This window comes from Microtus oregoni, unplaced genomic scaffold, assembly GCF_018167655.1.
Source record: "Microtus oregoni isolate MIOR12 unplaced genomic scaffold, Mior012 000001F_ref0000356, whole genome shotgun sequence".
In the NCBI taxonomy this organism is placed as follows: domain Eukaryota; kingdom Metazoa; phylum Chordata; class Mammalia; order Rodentia; family Cricetidae; genus Microtus; species Microtus oregoni.
In genome coordinates this window covers 58,033,820-58,050,935 of record NW_024543060.1, presented here as the reverse complement: position 1 = coordinate 58,050,935, position 17,116 = coordinate 58,033,820, and the positions used below count along the sequence as shown (strand labels likewise).

The window sequence follows — 17,116 nt, the reverse complement described above, 5'->3', positions numbered from 1 at the left end:
ACTGGGGAGGAAAGGGTTTGTTTGGCTTATGCTTCCTGATCACAGTCCATCATTGAGGGAGCAAAAACCAAAAGCGGGAGCCAAAGCAGAAACTGAGGAGGAAGAACACTGCAGACTGGTTTGTTCCTCAGGCTCATTTTCAGTCACTTTTCTTATACCTCCCAGGCCACCTGTCCCAGGGTGGCACTGCCCACAGTGAACTGGGCCCTTCCACATCACTCAGCAATCAGAAAATACCACAGATGTGGCTAAATGTCTGATGGAGGCATTTACCAACTGAGGTAACTCCAGTTTGTGTCAAGCTGGCAGAAACTAATCACACATACTGTGTGATAGTTAGCATGTAATTGACCCCCATGAGCTGGTTTTATCCTATAGAGGATTACAGCTAAGAGATTGCATGAATTTCAGAAGAGACTTTGAGCATTGCACTTTTCAATATTGCTGAGACTGTGAAAGACGACGGGGACTTTGAAGTTGGACTAAATGCATTTTGCTTTATGATATTGTTATACATCTGTGGGGGCTGGGAAGTGGAATGTGGTGGTTTGAATGTAATTGGCCCCCATAAACTCCTAGGGAGTAGCACTGTAGGGAACTGTGGCCTTGTTGAAGTAGCTGCATCACTGTGGGGTGGGCTTTGAGGTCTCTTTTGCTTAAGCTTTGCTCGGTGTCACAGACCACTTCCTGTTGCCTTCTCATCAAGATGCAGCCAGCACCATGTCTATCTACACGCTGCTATGCTACCAGCCATGATGATAATGGACTGACCCTCTGAAAATGTAAACGAGCCACCCTAATGAAACTTAAAAAGTTTCCTTTATAAGAATTTCTGTGGTTATGGTGTCTCTTCACAGCAATAGAGACCCTAACTAAGACACATACATTAAAAAAAAAAGTCTTAATTGAAAAGGGAAAATGAAATTTTGATAATGCTAAAATGTGAGTGAATCTTGAAAGAAACAAGAGACAAAAGATCACAGGGTCATGTAATCCCACTCACGTGAAATGTACAATACAGGACAAAAAGCCGCTGAATGAGCGTGCTCAGAGGACAGAATATGAGAGTGCCTGCTAGTGCCTGCGGGGCTGCTCTAACCCTCAGAGAGAAAGTTGTCGCTCGGAGCATGATAAAACTGTGCTGGTGCTGATGTCAAGAGTTGTACAACTCTATTAAGAACTATTGAATGATATACTTTTTAAAAATGAGTGGTAAGTCATAATAAATACACACACACATATTTCATTTATCCTATTATTTTTTTAAAAGACAAGTAACACCTTCTTGGAAAGAAGTAGTCAAATGTTTGAGGAGGCCCAAATGTAGTAAGTGCCTTAATCTCATCTGGTGACCCTGCCTGTCAGCCCCGGCGGTGTTAATGTGCTAACTCCAGCAGTGTCAATGCCTTTGCCCTTAAGAACATGGACTGAAGCGGGCGGTGGTGCACGCCTGTAATCCCCGCACTCGGGAGGCAGAGGAGGCGGATCTCTGGGAGTTCGAGGCCAGCCTGGTCTACAGAGCTAGTTCCGGGAAGGGCACCAAAGCTACAGAGAAACCCTGTCTCGAAAAAAAAAAAAAAAAGAAAAAAAAAAGAACCATGAGACTGTACATATGCATACTTGTGCATGGGGTATGTGTGCATGTGGGTATTTGTGGAAGAGGAATCTCTTTCTTAGAATAAAAGGACATGGGCTAGAGAGATGGCTTAATGGTTAAGAGCACTGACTGCTGCTCTTCCAGAGGTCCTGAGTTCAATTCCCAGCAACCACATAGTGGCTCACAACCATCTGCAATGAGATCTGGTACCCTGGCCTGCAAGGATACATGCAGGCAGAATACTATAGACATAATAAAAAAATGAATCTTAAAAAAATAAAATAAAAGGGCATTGAGCCAACTTGTACAAAACCTTAAGTCTGAGTGAATATGAATGTCATATCTGTGAATTTGAGTCGTGTGTACACACAGAGGCTTCCATCACAATTTCCTGTATTTTGTGTTTGTTGTTGAAGTGGGTGGAATGAATCACCTCCGAGAGAATGGCATCGTGCACCGTGACATCAAGCCGGGCAATATCATGCGTGTCATAGGGGAGGATGGGCAGTCTGTGTACAAACTCACAGACTTCGGTGCTGCTAGAGAACTGGAGGACGATGAGCAGTTTGTGTCTTTGTATGGCACAGAAGAGTACTTGGTAAGTCACATATTACTAGAAATTTCATTTTAATGACATGATAGATGTATTATTACACATGGGGTGATTGGTCACAGTCTGTAAAATAGTATGTCATTTTTATGACAAAAGATTCCATTTTCTGTTCAAATGAGTATGGTGTAAAAGAAAGGAACTAAGAAATGCTTTCTAAGTATACTGTCATTTTCTCTTGGACAGTCTCAGAGGCTGTTCTAGTTGTAGTAACTCACAGCTTTGATCCCAGCTCTTAAGAGGCAGAAGAAAGAGAATGGGTACAAGTTCAAGGCCAGCCAGGTCTACATACAACATTCCAGGACATCCATGGCTGTATAATGAAACCCTGTCTCAAAACAAAAAAGCCAGCAACAAAAACTCTTGGTTGTTTTATAGCTATATACTAATACAATGCACCTGGAGTTTTTTTTTGGGGGGGGGTTGTTTTATTAACTATGTGACTTGGCATTTTGCCTGCATGTATTTCTATGTGAAGGTATCATTTCCCTGGAATTGAAGTTACAGACATTCATGAGCCGCCATGTGGGTGATGGCAGTTTAACCCAGCTTTGGAAAAGTGGCCAGGCTCTTAACTGCTGAGCCATCCCTCCTGCCCCAATGCAATGGATTTGTATTAAAAACAAAGGCATCTGAAAACTTGAGAAACATCTGGCCAGGCAGGGCCCAGTTTGGGCTCAGTGCACTGAGGACTGGGCAGTTTTGCTTTGGTGGGAAGTAACAACTGAGTAATTGCTGAAAAGGAGCATGGGACACTTCAGGGTGGTTAAGTTTTAAATTTTCATTACATTTATTTATGGGGTGGGGCATGCGTGTGCTGTGACACCCCTGTAGAAGTCAGGACAGCTGTAGTAGTCACCACTCCCTTTCACCATGTTGGTCCCAGGGACTGAAGTCAGGGGTCGTCAGGGTTGGTTACAGGTACCTTTACCCACTGAGCCATCTCACCAGCCCAGGATTTATTAAACCTTTTATTTGTTCTGGGGGCCAGGGTCTGATGTAACAAAGGTTCGTCACAATCTTGATATGTAGCTGAGGCTGGCCTTTCTGAGAGCTGGAATTACAAGTGTGGACCACTAAACCCATGCAGAGCTGTGTTGGCAATGGTGCTGGTGTGTGTGTGTACATATGTGTATGTGTGCATGTATGTAGACATGCTCGTGCACACACACATGCGTTCATGGGTTTTATATGTATGAGCAGGTGGTGGGTATAGGCAGAGACAGGAGGACAACCTGACGTGTCATCCTCAAGAATACCATGCATCTTTTTAGAGACAGGGTTTCACTGTCCTGGAGTCTGTCAATTAGCCGATGCTAACGGGACTAGAGCCTGCGCCTCTCCTTCTCCAGCTCTGGGATTACGTACACATACCACCTTGCCTAGCATTTTTATGTTATTATTTGTTTGATTAGGTTTCTTAAATGGAAGGTATTTCTTTAAACAGAGACATGATCCAGTAAAGAGGGGAATACTGATGCATAAAATAAAGGGATAATAGTGAGTAAGCATTGACTTCTGGAATTGGTGAGATCACATGATGGCGTAGCACAAACACAAAGTTAGCCTTCGATGGGAGTGAGATTTTTGTAACTGAACAAGAGGCCTGACCGCTGCACAGGCTCACTCAGTGAGTCAGTGTTTGGAAGGGCCTAACAGAGTGGTGATCTGATTATAGCAGCTTTCTCCAACTACGGACTGAGGTTATGAAATTTGAGGATCAAACAAAATGGTATCAGGAGTTTAAGATAAGAGGGGAAGTTATGCATAGCCTGTTACTTTCCTTTCCCCTCAGAGGTTTGAGGGGTGCACCCAGGTGTGCTTGTGGAGATCAGAGGTCAAGGGTAAGTGTCTAGCTGTTTTTGAGATGGTCTCTTGCTGGACCAGGACCCCAACAACTGGCTAGATTGACTGGTCAGCAAGACCCAAGGTCCTCCTACATCCACTCCCCACCTCGGGGCTCCAGGCAGGTTCCACCGTGCCAGCTTTTTACACGGCCTTTGCTGTGAATCTGAACTAGGTCCTCGTGTATATAAGACATAAGTTCATAACATTTCTGTTTTAGCATCCTGACATGTATGAGAGAGCCGTACTAAGAAAAGATCATCAGAAGAAGTACGGGGCTACAGTTGATCTCTGGAGTATTGGAGTGACATTTTACCATGCAGCTACCGGATCGCTGCCATTTAGACCATTTGAGGGGCCTCGCAGGAATAAGGAAGTGATGTAAGTGCTTGTTCCATCCAAAGGGAGACATCATTTTTAATGTATATTATCTTGTTTCTCCATAAGTTTGAGAAAATGAAATTGAAAATGGCTTTTTCTGATACTTGATGCTACCCAAATTTTACTAAGAATGCAGCCTTCTAAGAGTGTTGGCATAGTTATCTAAATCATGTTTAAATGTCCACAAAGTAAACCTAATATCTAGTCTTGGGTTCGGTGTTACCTCCATGTCCCTGAGATTTACTTTAGCATGCTTCATTTCTTTAGTCCACTTTGTGTTTGTCACTTTTTCTCCATGCAGCTGAAAAAAATAATACCAGTATAATTCTGTAGAGAAAAACAACCAAAGAAATTTTTTTAATTAATTTTATTTTTTTAATTTTGTGTGCATTGGTGTTTTGCTTTAATGTATGTCTGTGTGAGTTTGTCAGATTCCCTGGAACTAGAGTTACAGACAGTTATAAGCTGCCATGTGGGTGCTGGGAATTGAACCCATGTCCTCTGGAAAAGAAGCCAGTGCTCCTAACCTGTGAGCCATCTCTGTAGCCCCAGGACCAAGGAAATTTAATTCCAACCTTCCATTGAACTGATTGACTATCTTAAAAATAACATTTTGGCAGTAATTTTGTCACAGGTTCCATCCAGAGATAAACCTGGTAGTGTAGTATACAGTTTAAAATTTTTATTTTATGTGTGTAAGTGTTGAAGATTGAAGAGGCCAGAAGATTGCCTGGAACTGAAGTTAAAATGGTTGTGAACTGTTGCGTGGTTGCTGGGATCTAACCCAGGTCCTCTGGAAGAGCAGTCAGTGCTCTTAACTGCTGAGCCCTCTCTCCAGCCCTGGTATTGTATGCATTTATACGCTGCCATATTATTGGGGAAATGAGCAATGCAGTCACTAATAGTAAACAAAGAAAAAGAAAAAGTAGAGAAATTTCTGGAGTGAAATTTATTATGTAATTCATCTGTACACTGTGTGTGTTTGGGTCTCTATTGCTGTGGTAAAACTCCAGAACATAAAGCAGTTTGGGGAGGGAAGGGTTTATTTCATCTTACAGCTTGTAGTCCATCAACCCAGGAAGTCAGGGCAACAACGCAAGGCAGGATCCTAGAGGCAGGAGCTAATGCAGAGGCCATGGAGGGGTGCTGCTCACTGGCTTTCTCCTTCTGGCTTGTTCAGTCTGCTTTCCTTAACCCTTCAGGACCACCCTCCTAGGGTTGACACCACCCCAGTGAGCTAGGCCTCCTTTGTTAATTGTTAATCAAGAAAATGCCTTGCAGATTTGCCTGTAGGCCAGTGTTACAGAAAGGCATTTTCTCTGTTAAGATTTCCTCTATCCAGATGTCAAGGTTTGTGTCAAGTTGACAAGAAACAACCAACACACTGTGCTTCACTTCATTTTAAAAGAAATTGTCAAAGCCATTATGCCGCATCCCTGAGTGTTGGAATTGTGTGTATAGCCACCATCCCAGCTTATCCACGTGCATGTGATTCAAAGTAATCACAGCTGTAAAATTAGAGTCTTCATCTCAGAAAATTGGGGAAGAAGCATGTTCTTCCTTTTGTTGTTTTAAGGAAGTAAATAAAACAAGCTCGGATAAAACGGTGCTTCTGCTAAAGCTTGCACATTTGCATGCACGCTAGTGAGCTACAACATGTGCGTTTGTGCATCGAGAAGACATCCGCTAATTGCACTAAGATGTTGCAGTGCCCGCCTGAGCCTGCTTTACAACAGTGCCCTTTTTATTAAAACCCTCCTTTAGCAAAGGCCAGGTCTCCTTTCGTTTCCTCCTTAAACGTAAGTTGTCCTGACACGTACACACGTCTGTGTTCACAAATACATTTTAAAGCAGTGACAACTTTAGCTGTTCTAAAAGTGGATGAAATAAATTAAAGTCTGCTGCTTGTAAGAAAGGAAACATGATTCACAAGCCACCCAACAACTCTGCATGATCACTCTGTGGGCACCTGTACAATACTGGGATATCTCTGTTTGTATAGAACACACCTCTGTGCAAGCACTGATAGCGATATTTAGTGTTACCTTGGCATCATTAATGACCGTCCGACTGTATCGGTGAGTGGTGCACTCCTCCCGGCACAGCCATGGTATCTTGGCATTATTAATGACCGTCCGACTGTATCGGTGAGTGGTACACTCCTCCCAGTAGAGCTGCATTGCACCTGCATCAAATTTGCACATGATTAAGGTTCACATGTGAATCTTGTAAAGATTAAGCTCTTGAAGAATTTGCACACCTTAGCAATGCTGTCATTAATTCTCTTCACTGCTCTTCTGCATTAACTTCACATCTCTTTTTATTCCTCCAGAACTGGACCCAGCACATGTGAGCACTCCTTATTTTTCTCAAATTATTTGGTTTTTTGAGTCAGGGTTTCTCTTTGTAGCTATGGCTGTTGTCCTGGAACTCGCTCTGTAGACCAGGCTGGCATCAAACTCAGAGATCTGCCTGCCTCTGTCTCCTGAGTGCTGGGATTAAAGGTGTTTGCCACCACTGCCTGGCTAATTTCTTTATTTTAAAGTATTTCTTGAGGCAGAGGTTAAGGCTGCTTCTGTAGAGAAAGCAGTAGTCTGCATCTGTCTTACTGGTTGGGTCTAGTTTTTAAAAAATACTTTGGTGTGCCCAGAGCACATTTGTTTAGATGATAAACTGAAACTGATAAGACAGAATACTGTTGACTGTAAGAAGGTACTGCCAATTGATGCTGGATGCTTTTGTTCGGATACAGGTGTTCTTAAGAGCACAGCATGGCGGAGACTGAGAGTCCTGCTGCCCTGACTTATCCACATCTCCCTGTCCCCAGCTTCCCCAGCCAGCCTGGCTGTTGCACATGTTTATATCGCTCTCATCAGCTTGGCTTTTCATTTCATGCATCTGTTCCTACGTGTGTGTTACTTTTTGACTATGAAGAGGGTTTTTCTGATACTGTGCTATGTATAGTTTTAGCTCCCTCTTAAAAAAAAGTAATTCCATGACTCATTTTGCAGTAATATTATAGTCTGCTTGGCTGTAATTATCTGGTTAAAAAAGATTAGGATTTATTTTATAGTCTAGAGATTTCAGTGATAAAGCTTTTTTGTGTTGCTCATTTTTCAGATGGAAAAAATAATGTTTTTTGTTGTGAACATAAATGCTGTTCACTCCGGGCTCCCAAATTAAAATTTGTTATGACATAGAGATAGTATCCCTACAACCACCATTCCACTTCAGTCAGTCCGAGTCACAGGGTTTTGCTTGTCCGTCAGTCCCACAGTCTGCTCTCGCAAGCACTCAATGTGCAGCAGAGGACACAGTGCATCACGACCTGCTTATCTTACTCTGCTGCTCCTCCCCAGGTACAAAATCATCACTGGAAAGCCTTCTGGTGCCATATCTGGAGTACAGAAAGCAGAAAATGGGCCAATTGACTGGAGCGGAGACATGCCTGTTTCTTGTAGTCTTTCTCGGTGAGTGTACCTAATTCTTAACCTTTGACATCTTGTGTTTAATCTCTTGGTTGCCTAAAAGTCACAAACACATTCAAATATTTAAGCATATTTTTAGTGCTGGCTTTCTTTCTGTTGGTTTGTTTTTTTGAAGCAGGGTCTTGCTATGTAGCCCAGGCTAGCCTTGAACTCCATATGTAGCCCAGACTGATAATTCTCCTGCCTCAATGTCCCACATGCAGGGATAACGGGCAGGGACTCTCCCACTGTTGGCTCTTTAGTTTTTAGTGGAGTTTTATTTCGATTTTTTAATTTGCATTTGGGGGTGATGTAAACATTCTGAACTTTGGGGATAGTTTCCTAACGATAGAAGGCATGTGTTCTTAAGATTGGTTCTCACTTGTCTTGAAATTCTTTGCAATGTAGGGCTCATACAAAGGACTTTGATACTGATGGCCACGAATAGTGGTGTAGCTAGGAGTAATATTTTCCTGGTGGTGGTGGTGCACTCAGTAGCAGCACAAACCTTTAATCCCAGCACTCGGGAGGCAGAGGCTGGCAGATCTCTATGAGTTCGAGGCCAGCCTGGTCTACAGAGTGAGTTCCAGGGCAGCTAGTGCTACACAGAGAAATCCTATCTTGAAAAACCAAAACGGGGAAAAGGTAAAACCAAAAAAAAAAAAAAAAAAAAAAAACCAAAACCACCAAGTTTAATATTCTCCTTACTTTGAAAAAGTATTCAGGTTATTAAAAGAGTAAAAAATAAGTATTTCTGGGCTGGCCATAGTGAGATGAACCTTTAATCCTAACACTTGGGAGACAGAGGCAGGAGGGTCTTTGTGAGTCCCAGGACAACCATAGAATAGCTCAAAAAAATACCAGAAAAGGGCTGGAGAGATGGTTCAGTGGTTAGGAGCTTTACCTGCTCTTCTAGAGGTCCTGAGTTCAATTCCCAGCAACCACATGGTGGCTCACAACCATCTGCAGTGAGACTTGATGCCCTCTTCTGGCCTGCAGAGATACATGCAGGCAGAATACTGTATACATAATAAATAAATAATTTTTAAAAAATACCAAAAAAAAAAAAAGAAAAATAAGCATATATAGTGCTTTTTCCAGCATTTCAGATGTTTACAGGATCTTTCATAATTGATCAGTCAGAACTCTATTATATTGTCAGATTGTCCCAAAGAAAGGATTAATAATGTCAAATTGAAAGTATCTGGGCAATGTGGTAACACACTTTTAAACCCAGCACTCTGAAAGCAGAAGCAAGAGCATCAGCACAGGTTCAAAGCTAGCCTGGGCTACATAGCTCTAGGATGGCCAGAACTGCATAGCAGTGAGTCCCTGACTCAAAAAAAAAGTTTCAAACTAACTAAAAATACTGGGTGGTAGTTCCTGCCTGTGACCCCATGAGGTTTGAGGCCATCCTGGGCTACATAATGAGTTTCAGGGTACCCTGAACTACACAGTGAGACTACCTCAACTGCCCCATCCCCAGCTCCTGGGGAGGGAGCAATACCCTAAGTTTCATTATTTTACTTTTTTGGAAAACATTTTCTGAAAGTAAACTCGTGTAACTAGATTTGCCAAAAGACACATGCTGTGTTGGAGAGTACAGCTTTACAGACACAGCGATTCGTGTTATAGTCGGTGGCAGAACATTACACTGACGGGAGCCTGGCAGAATGTAACGGCTCAGGCCGGGGTCCTGTGCTAGTTGTTGGTATATTGCTGAGTCAGTGCTGTCGTGGTCTGAGCTACAGACAGACTAAAGCAGACCTCATCCACAGCAGCTGTTAGCATAGAAGTCTTTCATCAGAATTACTAGGTTTGAAAAGGTGCTTTTCGTGATTTTTGTTTATGTCAAATGGTAAAGATTTTAAGTACCTCAAGGGAGCAGTGAAGACCTCTAAGGAAAAGAACTAACCATTCTTCTAACTGTCAGGACTGGAGGGAGATGGGGGGGTGGGGGCGGACACTGAGACCACAGAACAATGCGTGACTAAGCATTCAAATACAGGAGCCTCTGGAGACCTCTCTTATTCAGACCCCATGCAATTCCTTGATTTGTGTTTTCTTTGTATCTTGTGGCTCTGTGCTGTGGCTCTCTCCAGGTAACTTTGTAAATACTGTTGTAGGGGTCTTCAGACACTGCTTACCCCAGTTCTTGCAAACATCCTTGAAGCTGACCAAGAAAAGTGCTGGGGTTTTGACCAGTTCTTCGCAGAGACTAGTGATGTCCTTCACCGAATGATAATCCACGTTTTCTCGCTGCAGCAGATGACAGCACATAAGATTTATATTCATAGCTATAATACGTAAGTGCTTCTGTGTTCTTCTCCCGTCTATGTGTTGTGTAATATAATAAACATCTCAGCCAGGAGAACAAATGGAAAAGATGCCTTACTGTCATCAACAGCACCCATGTCTCGGAAAAACTAACTTTAAATGCTTAGTGAATTCCTGGTCACTAATTGGAAGTAAACCCTTTTACTTTTTTCTTAATACACAGATAAGTTTTACTGTGAACTTACAGAGCTTAATCTATGACTTCTTTCAAGTACCGTGTACTGGTAAAAATGAGCTGCTTTATTGAAAGTATACCCTCTTTAAAAACAAGAGTGCTGGACGGTGGTGGTGAACGCCTTTAATACCAGCACTTGGGAGGAAGAGGCTGTTGAATCTCTTGTGAGTTCAAAGCCAGCCTGGTCCGTAAAGCGAGTTCCAGGACAGCCAGGGCTGTTACACAGAGAAACCGTGTCTCTAAAACAAAAACAGCCTAAGTTTTAAATATAATGGAATTTCTAAATTTAGTATAGCTTAATTTACATAATTAGCATGAAAACTTTATGGATACTGAAGAAATAGTCAACATTTGTTTTGCATAAATAAAAATACAAGGTGATATTTTAAAAACTTATGTAATAAGATTACACATGACTAAATATTCACCTGAGTGTAAAACTTGGGAAGGAGTTAGATGGATTGTATCAAAGTAACCATAGGTAGTGGTGGCAGCTTACTGTGTTGCATGGTGCTGCCATTGAGTCCAGCCCTCTGCTGAGTTACGTCTTACAACCACGTGTGAATTCTACAGGGATGTCAGAGTAGGATCAAGAAGCTGTGTGGGCGTTCTTGGGAGATATGGGCAGGAGGATCACCACAAGTTCAAAGCCAGCCTGGTCCACATAGACAGCTCTGGGCTGACCAGTGTTATATAGTGAGACCTTGCCTCAAAACACAGCCTCCCCCCCCAAATTAAGAATCAGATTCATACTTTGTGCCTTAGTCTGTTCAACAAAATTTATATAACAGTCTTGCTATCTCAAAATCCATGAAAGGGGGACTGGAGAGTTGGCTCAATGGTTAAGAGCACTGAAGAGGACTAGGTTTGATTTCCAGTACCCACGTGGTGACTCACAATTGTCTGTAACCCTTAATTCCAGGGGTGGGAAATGTTTGCTTATCCTGCATGAGGCCTTGACTTCAACCACAAGCACCAAAGACTGAAAATAAAAAGAATATAGTTTACACAAAATATTCAGATATTAATAACCTAATAACTAGATCTAATACAACATAAACAAAATATAACCTTAGATTATTTTGTCATATTCTGGTTCTTTATAGCCTGAATCAACTGACATCATTGTTGTGGACATGCACTTGAGTTTAAAACAGCACCCAAGTCAGCAGCTTCAGGCAGAGCCACATCTCACTGTTGGCCGCCTTTGAGCGTGTGGACCTATTCAAGGGGACTTTACCTTTTCCCCGAAAACATGATTTTGAAAATACTCTAATTTCTAAGAATGTTTAACAAAAGTTTTATAGTTGTGTTTCAGGTCCTGTTCTTGGCTCTGCATATTTATGTCACTTGATCTTCAATATAAAGAGACATGATAGGGTCAGGTTTTATGGAGTTCCCATTTTAGTACGTCTTTAGTGTCCACACTAACAAGCGAGGGCTTAGAAGACGTGTTCAGTCGTAGAACACTTGCAGAGGAGTGTTGCTGACATGCAGGTTTGACCTCCAATTCCATCAGCATCTGTCATCCTTTCTTAACTTCCCTCACACAGTGCTGCTGTATTCCATGAACTGGTATATAAGCAAACTAAAATTAATTCTGCAAATCAAGAACTTATCTATGAAGGACGACGCTTAGTCCTAGAACTTGGAAGACTAGCCCAGCATTTCCCTAAAACCACAGAGGAGAACCCTATCTTTGTCGTAAGCCGGGAACCCCTAAGTACCATAGGACTGAAATACGAGAAAAGTAAGTTGTGATCTTTGTCATGTCCTCACTGGCCACTAAATCAAACGTCTGTCGCTGGAAAACTGATGCTCATTTTTATAAAATTGATACTGATTTTAATGTAAACTATAAATATTAAAATTTCATAAATTAGTTTATAAAGATTGCAAAATTGAAAAGCCTCATAATTTTTCTTCTATTTTGCCTCAGCATCTCAGCATTTTGTTTTGTGGAGTGTTAGTTTGTCATGCTTTACTGTAAGTGTTTGTAGTGTTTGGTAACTCCCAAAATAACATTCCTATCATAAAGTTCAGAAAGTATTTACTCTATCCAGTGTATGTAGGACATTCTGCCATTCTTTAGAATTTAAGAAAAAATTAGATCGAAATCTTTGAAATTTTTTAAATTGTTTGTCCTTCTGGTGGGGAAAAAGGACTTATCCAGAATTTTGAATCCATGTTGAGTTCATATTAATATTAAACTTCAATATTAAGTTTAGATTGAAAGACAGTGTAGAGTTCATTGTGTTAGAATATATTTAAGAAACAAAAAAAAAATGAGGCTTGGGGCTAGAGAGATGGCTCAAAGGTTAAGAGCACTGACTGCTCTTGCAGAGGTTTCTGAGTTCAAGTCCCAGCAACCACAGGGTGGCTCAGAGCCATCTATCATGAGATCTGGTGCCCTCTTCTAGCCTGCAGCAAACATGCAGGCAGAATGCTGCATATATAATAAAATAAATAAATAAATCTTTTTTAAAGAATGAGGCTGGCGAGATGGCTCAGTGGGTAAAGGTGCTTATTCTGGAAGCCTGACACCTGAGTTCAATCCCAGAGCCCGTGCGAAGGTGGGAGAGAACCAACTCCATACAGTTGTTCCATGACATCTACATTATACCATAGCATGTATGCACATAATAAAAAGGAAGGAATAAAACACTTGAAAAATATTTGAGGTTAACTGGGCAGTGGCGGCACACACCTTTAATCCCAGCACTCTGAAGGCAGAGGCCAGTGGATCTCTGTGAATTCAAGGCCAGCCTGGTCTACAGAGTGAATTCTAGCACAGGCTCCAAAACTACTCAGAGAAACCTGTCTCAAAAAACCAAGAAAGAAAAAAGAAACATTGGAGGTGGCTGTTAGGAAATGAGCATTCTAAGTGCACGAAAGGAGGGCCTGGAATCTGTTCCACACTATCACCTTGAGTCAAGGTCTCTCACTGAATCTGGACCGCTCCTTTGTTTTTGTTTTTTGTTGTTTCTAGGCTGGCTGATCAGCAAACTCTGGGAATCTGCCCATGTCTACCTCCTCAGTGGTAGGGTCACAGGCTCAACCAGCCACTCCCAGCTTTTTACATGAGTGCTGGATCTGAACTTAGGGCTCACGATTGCACATCAAGTTCTCTTACTCTTACCCACTGAGTCATCTCCCAGCCTTCCTTTTTCTTTTTTTTTTTTCTTTCTTTATTTTTTTTTTTCTCTGTAGTTTTGGAGACTGTCCTGGAACTAGCTTTTGTAGACCAGGTTGGCCTCAAACTCACAGACATCCGCCTGCCTCTGTCTCCCAAGTGCTGGGATTAATTAAAGGCGTGCACTACCACTGCCCGGCCCAGCCTTTCTTTTAAAGCTAGGGAAAGTGCCTTAGAAGATTGACTCCTGTGTGTTTAATTTAACCATTCTGCTTGCCGTAGAAAGAATAAAATCGTGTATCCACACATATTTGTTTCTAATTTAAGTTTTTTACTTCATATTTCAGTTTCCCTACCTAAAGTGCATCCACGTTATGATTTAGATGGTGATGCTAGCATGGCCAAGGTTAGTATCTTGTTGAATTACCAGTAGTGGAAATAAGAATGGTATTGTGTTCTGTGTGCCTTAGGAAAATATTTAAAGTATTATCCAGTCCACATTGTTTTACAATCTAGTTTCCTTTCTTAAACTCAGTAAGAGGAAATTCTCTCCATTAAAACATGCTTATATAATGTCAAGAATTGAAATATTTATTACAGTTACATATGTCTAGCTTTTAGACAGTGGTAATTTATTTACCTGATGGAAATATGAAAGCCTTTGGAATATGGAAATATGGCTGCTTTTGTGTGACAGTTTCTCTTACCTTGTCCACTCTCAGCACCAAACACTACCTTTCTTTCTCATCAGGCAGTGACGGGCGTCGTGTGTTACGCCTGTAGAATTGCCAGTACCTTGCTGCTCTATCAGGAATTAATGCGGAAGGGGATACGGTGGTTGATGTAAGTAACAGACTGCAATCTGAAATGCATCCTTCCCACTGACCTCACTAACCTGGCCGTGCCGCCTCACTGACCGCTGCCACTGCAGCAGCTAGGGCCACAGCTTGATTCTGCTGCACCACGTTTGCCTCACGCTGTTTGTAGAACAGTCGGCATTATTTCTGTTGAGACCTCCAGGGTAAACAGTCTGAGTTTCAAACCCACACAGCTCCGTGTAAAGTGTATAGTCCTCCTTCAAAGACCTTGACACGGGTTCATTGCTCTCTTGGGCGACGTTGACATTGACATAATTAAAGCAGTGATAATTTGTACATTTCAGTTGCGCAGGTCAGAGCCTTCCAGTGTGGTACAGAGTGATGCAGCCATCCCTGCTGAGCTTCGACCATTGCATCACCTCACAAGTGCCCAGCAGCTCCTACCCCACCCTCCAACCTTAGACCATTGCATCACCTCACAAGTGCCCAGCAGCTCCTACCCCCACCCCCTAACCTTAGACCATTGCATCACCTCACAAGTGCCCAGCAGCTCCTACCCCACCCTCCAACCTTAGACCATTGCATCACCTCACAAGTGCCCAGCAGCTCCTACCCCCACCCCCTAACCTTAGACATCACTAATACACCATAGCTATGCCTATTGCAGACATTGCGTACGTGGATGCACACCTGTGTATATACTCATCTTGACAAGCAGACTAAACTTTTTTTTTTACTAATCATCTCATACAGTTATTCTCAAACAAAACATTGATCTAATGAAGTGTTGTCACCCTAGAAATTACCTTAAGAAATACAAGTCTTAGACTGAGGATGTAGTTTAAGGTGGTCAAGTGCTCACTTTGCAAGAATGAAGACTTGAGTTCAACCCCATTTTTTATTAAACAAAGGAGGTGGAGGCACAGTGTCAGAGGCTTGTAACCCACCACTGAGAAGGCAGAGACAGAGTCACTCAGCCTGGCTGGCAAGTCCCAAGTCTCAGAGGAAGACCCTTCTGAAAAAGAAAGATGGCACTTGAGAAAAGCCACCGCTTGGCCTCTGGCTTCCTCTCCTCTCTCTCTCTCTCTCTCTCTCTCTCTCTCTCTCTCTCTCTCTCTCATGCATGCACGCACACATGGAAGATGTGTGTGATTTGGGTCTTTTTTTAACCGTCTATGGCTCATGGAGGTCATCTTTCTATCTGGTAAGAGTAAATGCATCTCATTTGAGAACCATGCTGTTGATGTGCCCATGTCAACTGCGTTCTGCAGATGCAGTGAGACCTGGTACCGAAGGACACCAGGAATGCTCTCCCAGGCTCACCTCACTGTAGGTCCTGGGAACCTAATGCTTGAACAGCCCATATAAGCTTACAAAGACATGTGTGTCCCTGCAGCGTTCTTACTCCTGAGCCAGAGGCTCACTGTGTAGCCCAGACTGTTGTCAAATTCATGATCGTCCAGCCTCCACCTCACAAGTGCTGGAACCACAGGCATTTTGCTACCTCAGCTGGCTCTTGGTGTTTAGGTTTCTTTCCTGTGGCTAGTGTTGTGTCAAACAAAAATACAGCCTTGTGCTTGTGATGACTTTCAACCTGGTCTGGCCTCTATTTCTAAACCTGGTTTTCTGTCTCCACTAAGAAGCTTTGTGCTGGGAATGGCTTAGTGCCAGGGTGACTTAGTGCTGGGATGGCTTAGTGCCCTAAAAGCTTAGTTAGTGCTGGCCTGGTTTAGCACCAGAGGATGCCTTAGTTAGCACTAGGATAGCTTAGTTAGTGCTAGAATGGTTTAGTTAGTGCCAGGAAGGCTTAGTTAGTGCCGGGATGGCTTAAGTGGTGAAACTGGTTCTTGGCATTTCTAGAAGAAATCTAAATGCACCAAATACAAACAGCATTTGTTTTTTCTGTTTTTCTGTCCCTGGTTCAGTGGTGTTAATTTGCTATTGCTTAAGTTTAAAAAGCCTTTTTCATGTAATCACAGTGTCAGGTTTTTTTTAAGGGTCTGTCATATGTTAGACTTCCTTGGCCACATGTGATGTCTTCCTTGTCTTTCATATGAATCTCTCTAAAGGCCACAAGTACAGATTTTAGACCTTGTTTGCTGGTCACTGTTGTACCCTTCCATTAGCTGTATGTAATTCACAGTGCCATGCTCTTCAGAGATCACACATGCTGCTATAATAGCAATTCACTGTAATAACAAATATTACACAACTTGTTTCTGTGACTATAGTTTTTGCTCCTTAATGTATTTTTAATGCCGTGGGTTTCTACAGTTTTGACCTAATTAGTGATGACAGCCTGCAAGTGTAGCTGCCCCAGGTGTGTAGGAGTCATACAAGCGCTTTTGCTTTGTTGTTGTTGTTGTTGTTGTTTTTAACTGAACCCCCTACAAGAGGGTAACAGACTGGCTAGAGTACTACCTGGCACAGATATGCTTTTAATAGTACCCTAAAAAATGTGATTTGGCACTTAAAGTTTATCAAATGTGTTTGAAGTAGGATGTCAGTCTAATTAGTGGTAGTCCAAAAATAGTATTTAACTAATAGGATAACATTATTTTTAGTGAATTGGTGAGAGATGATTACAATGAAACTGTTCACAAGAAGACAGAAGTTGTGATCACGTTGGATTTCTGCATCCGAAACATTGAAAAGACTGTGAAAGTGTGAGTAGAGTCGTCGCAGACTGACCTCTATCTTAATCACCCCCAGCACGGCGGGAACAGTGTGCCGAGGGTTTTTCTTTATGCAGC

General features: G+C 42.2%; 1 protein-coding gene across 1 annotated transcript in view; it reads left to right on the top strand.

The window, feature by feature from the left end:
- Window positions 1-17,116, top strand: part of Tbk1 (TANK binding kinase 1) — a 39,708-nt gene that overhangs the window by 12,267 nt on the left and 10,325 nt on the right. The window contains exons 5-12 of the mRNA XM_041673278.1: window positions 2,014-2,195; window positions 4,273-4,433; window positions 7,793-7,903; window positions 10,027-10,206; window positions 11,966-12,162; window positions 13,893-13,951; window positions 14,297-14,388; window positions 16,928-17,029. Coding sequence (XP_041529212.1) covers window positions 2,014-2,195; window positions 4,273-4,433; window positions 7,793-7,903; window positions 10,027-10,206; window positions 11,966-12,162; window positions 13,893-13,951; window positions 14,297-14,388; window positions 16,928-17,029 — 1,084 coding nt within the window. The remainder of the gene's footprint in view (window positions 1-2,013; window positions 2,196-4,272; window positions 4,434-7,792; window positions 7,904-10,026; window positions 10,207-11,965; window positions 12,163-13,892; window positions 13,952-14,296; window positions 14,389-16,927; window positions 17,030-17,116) is intronic.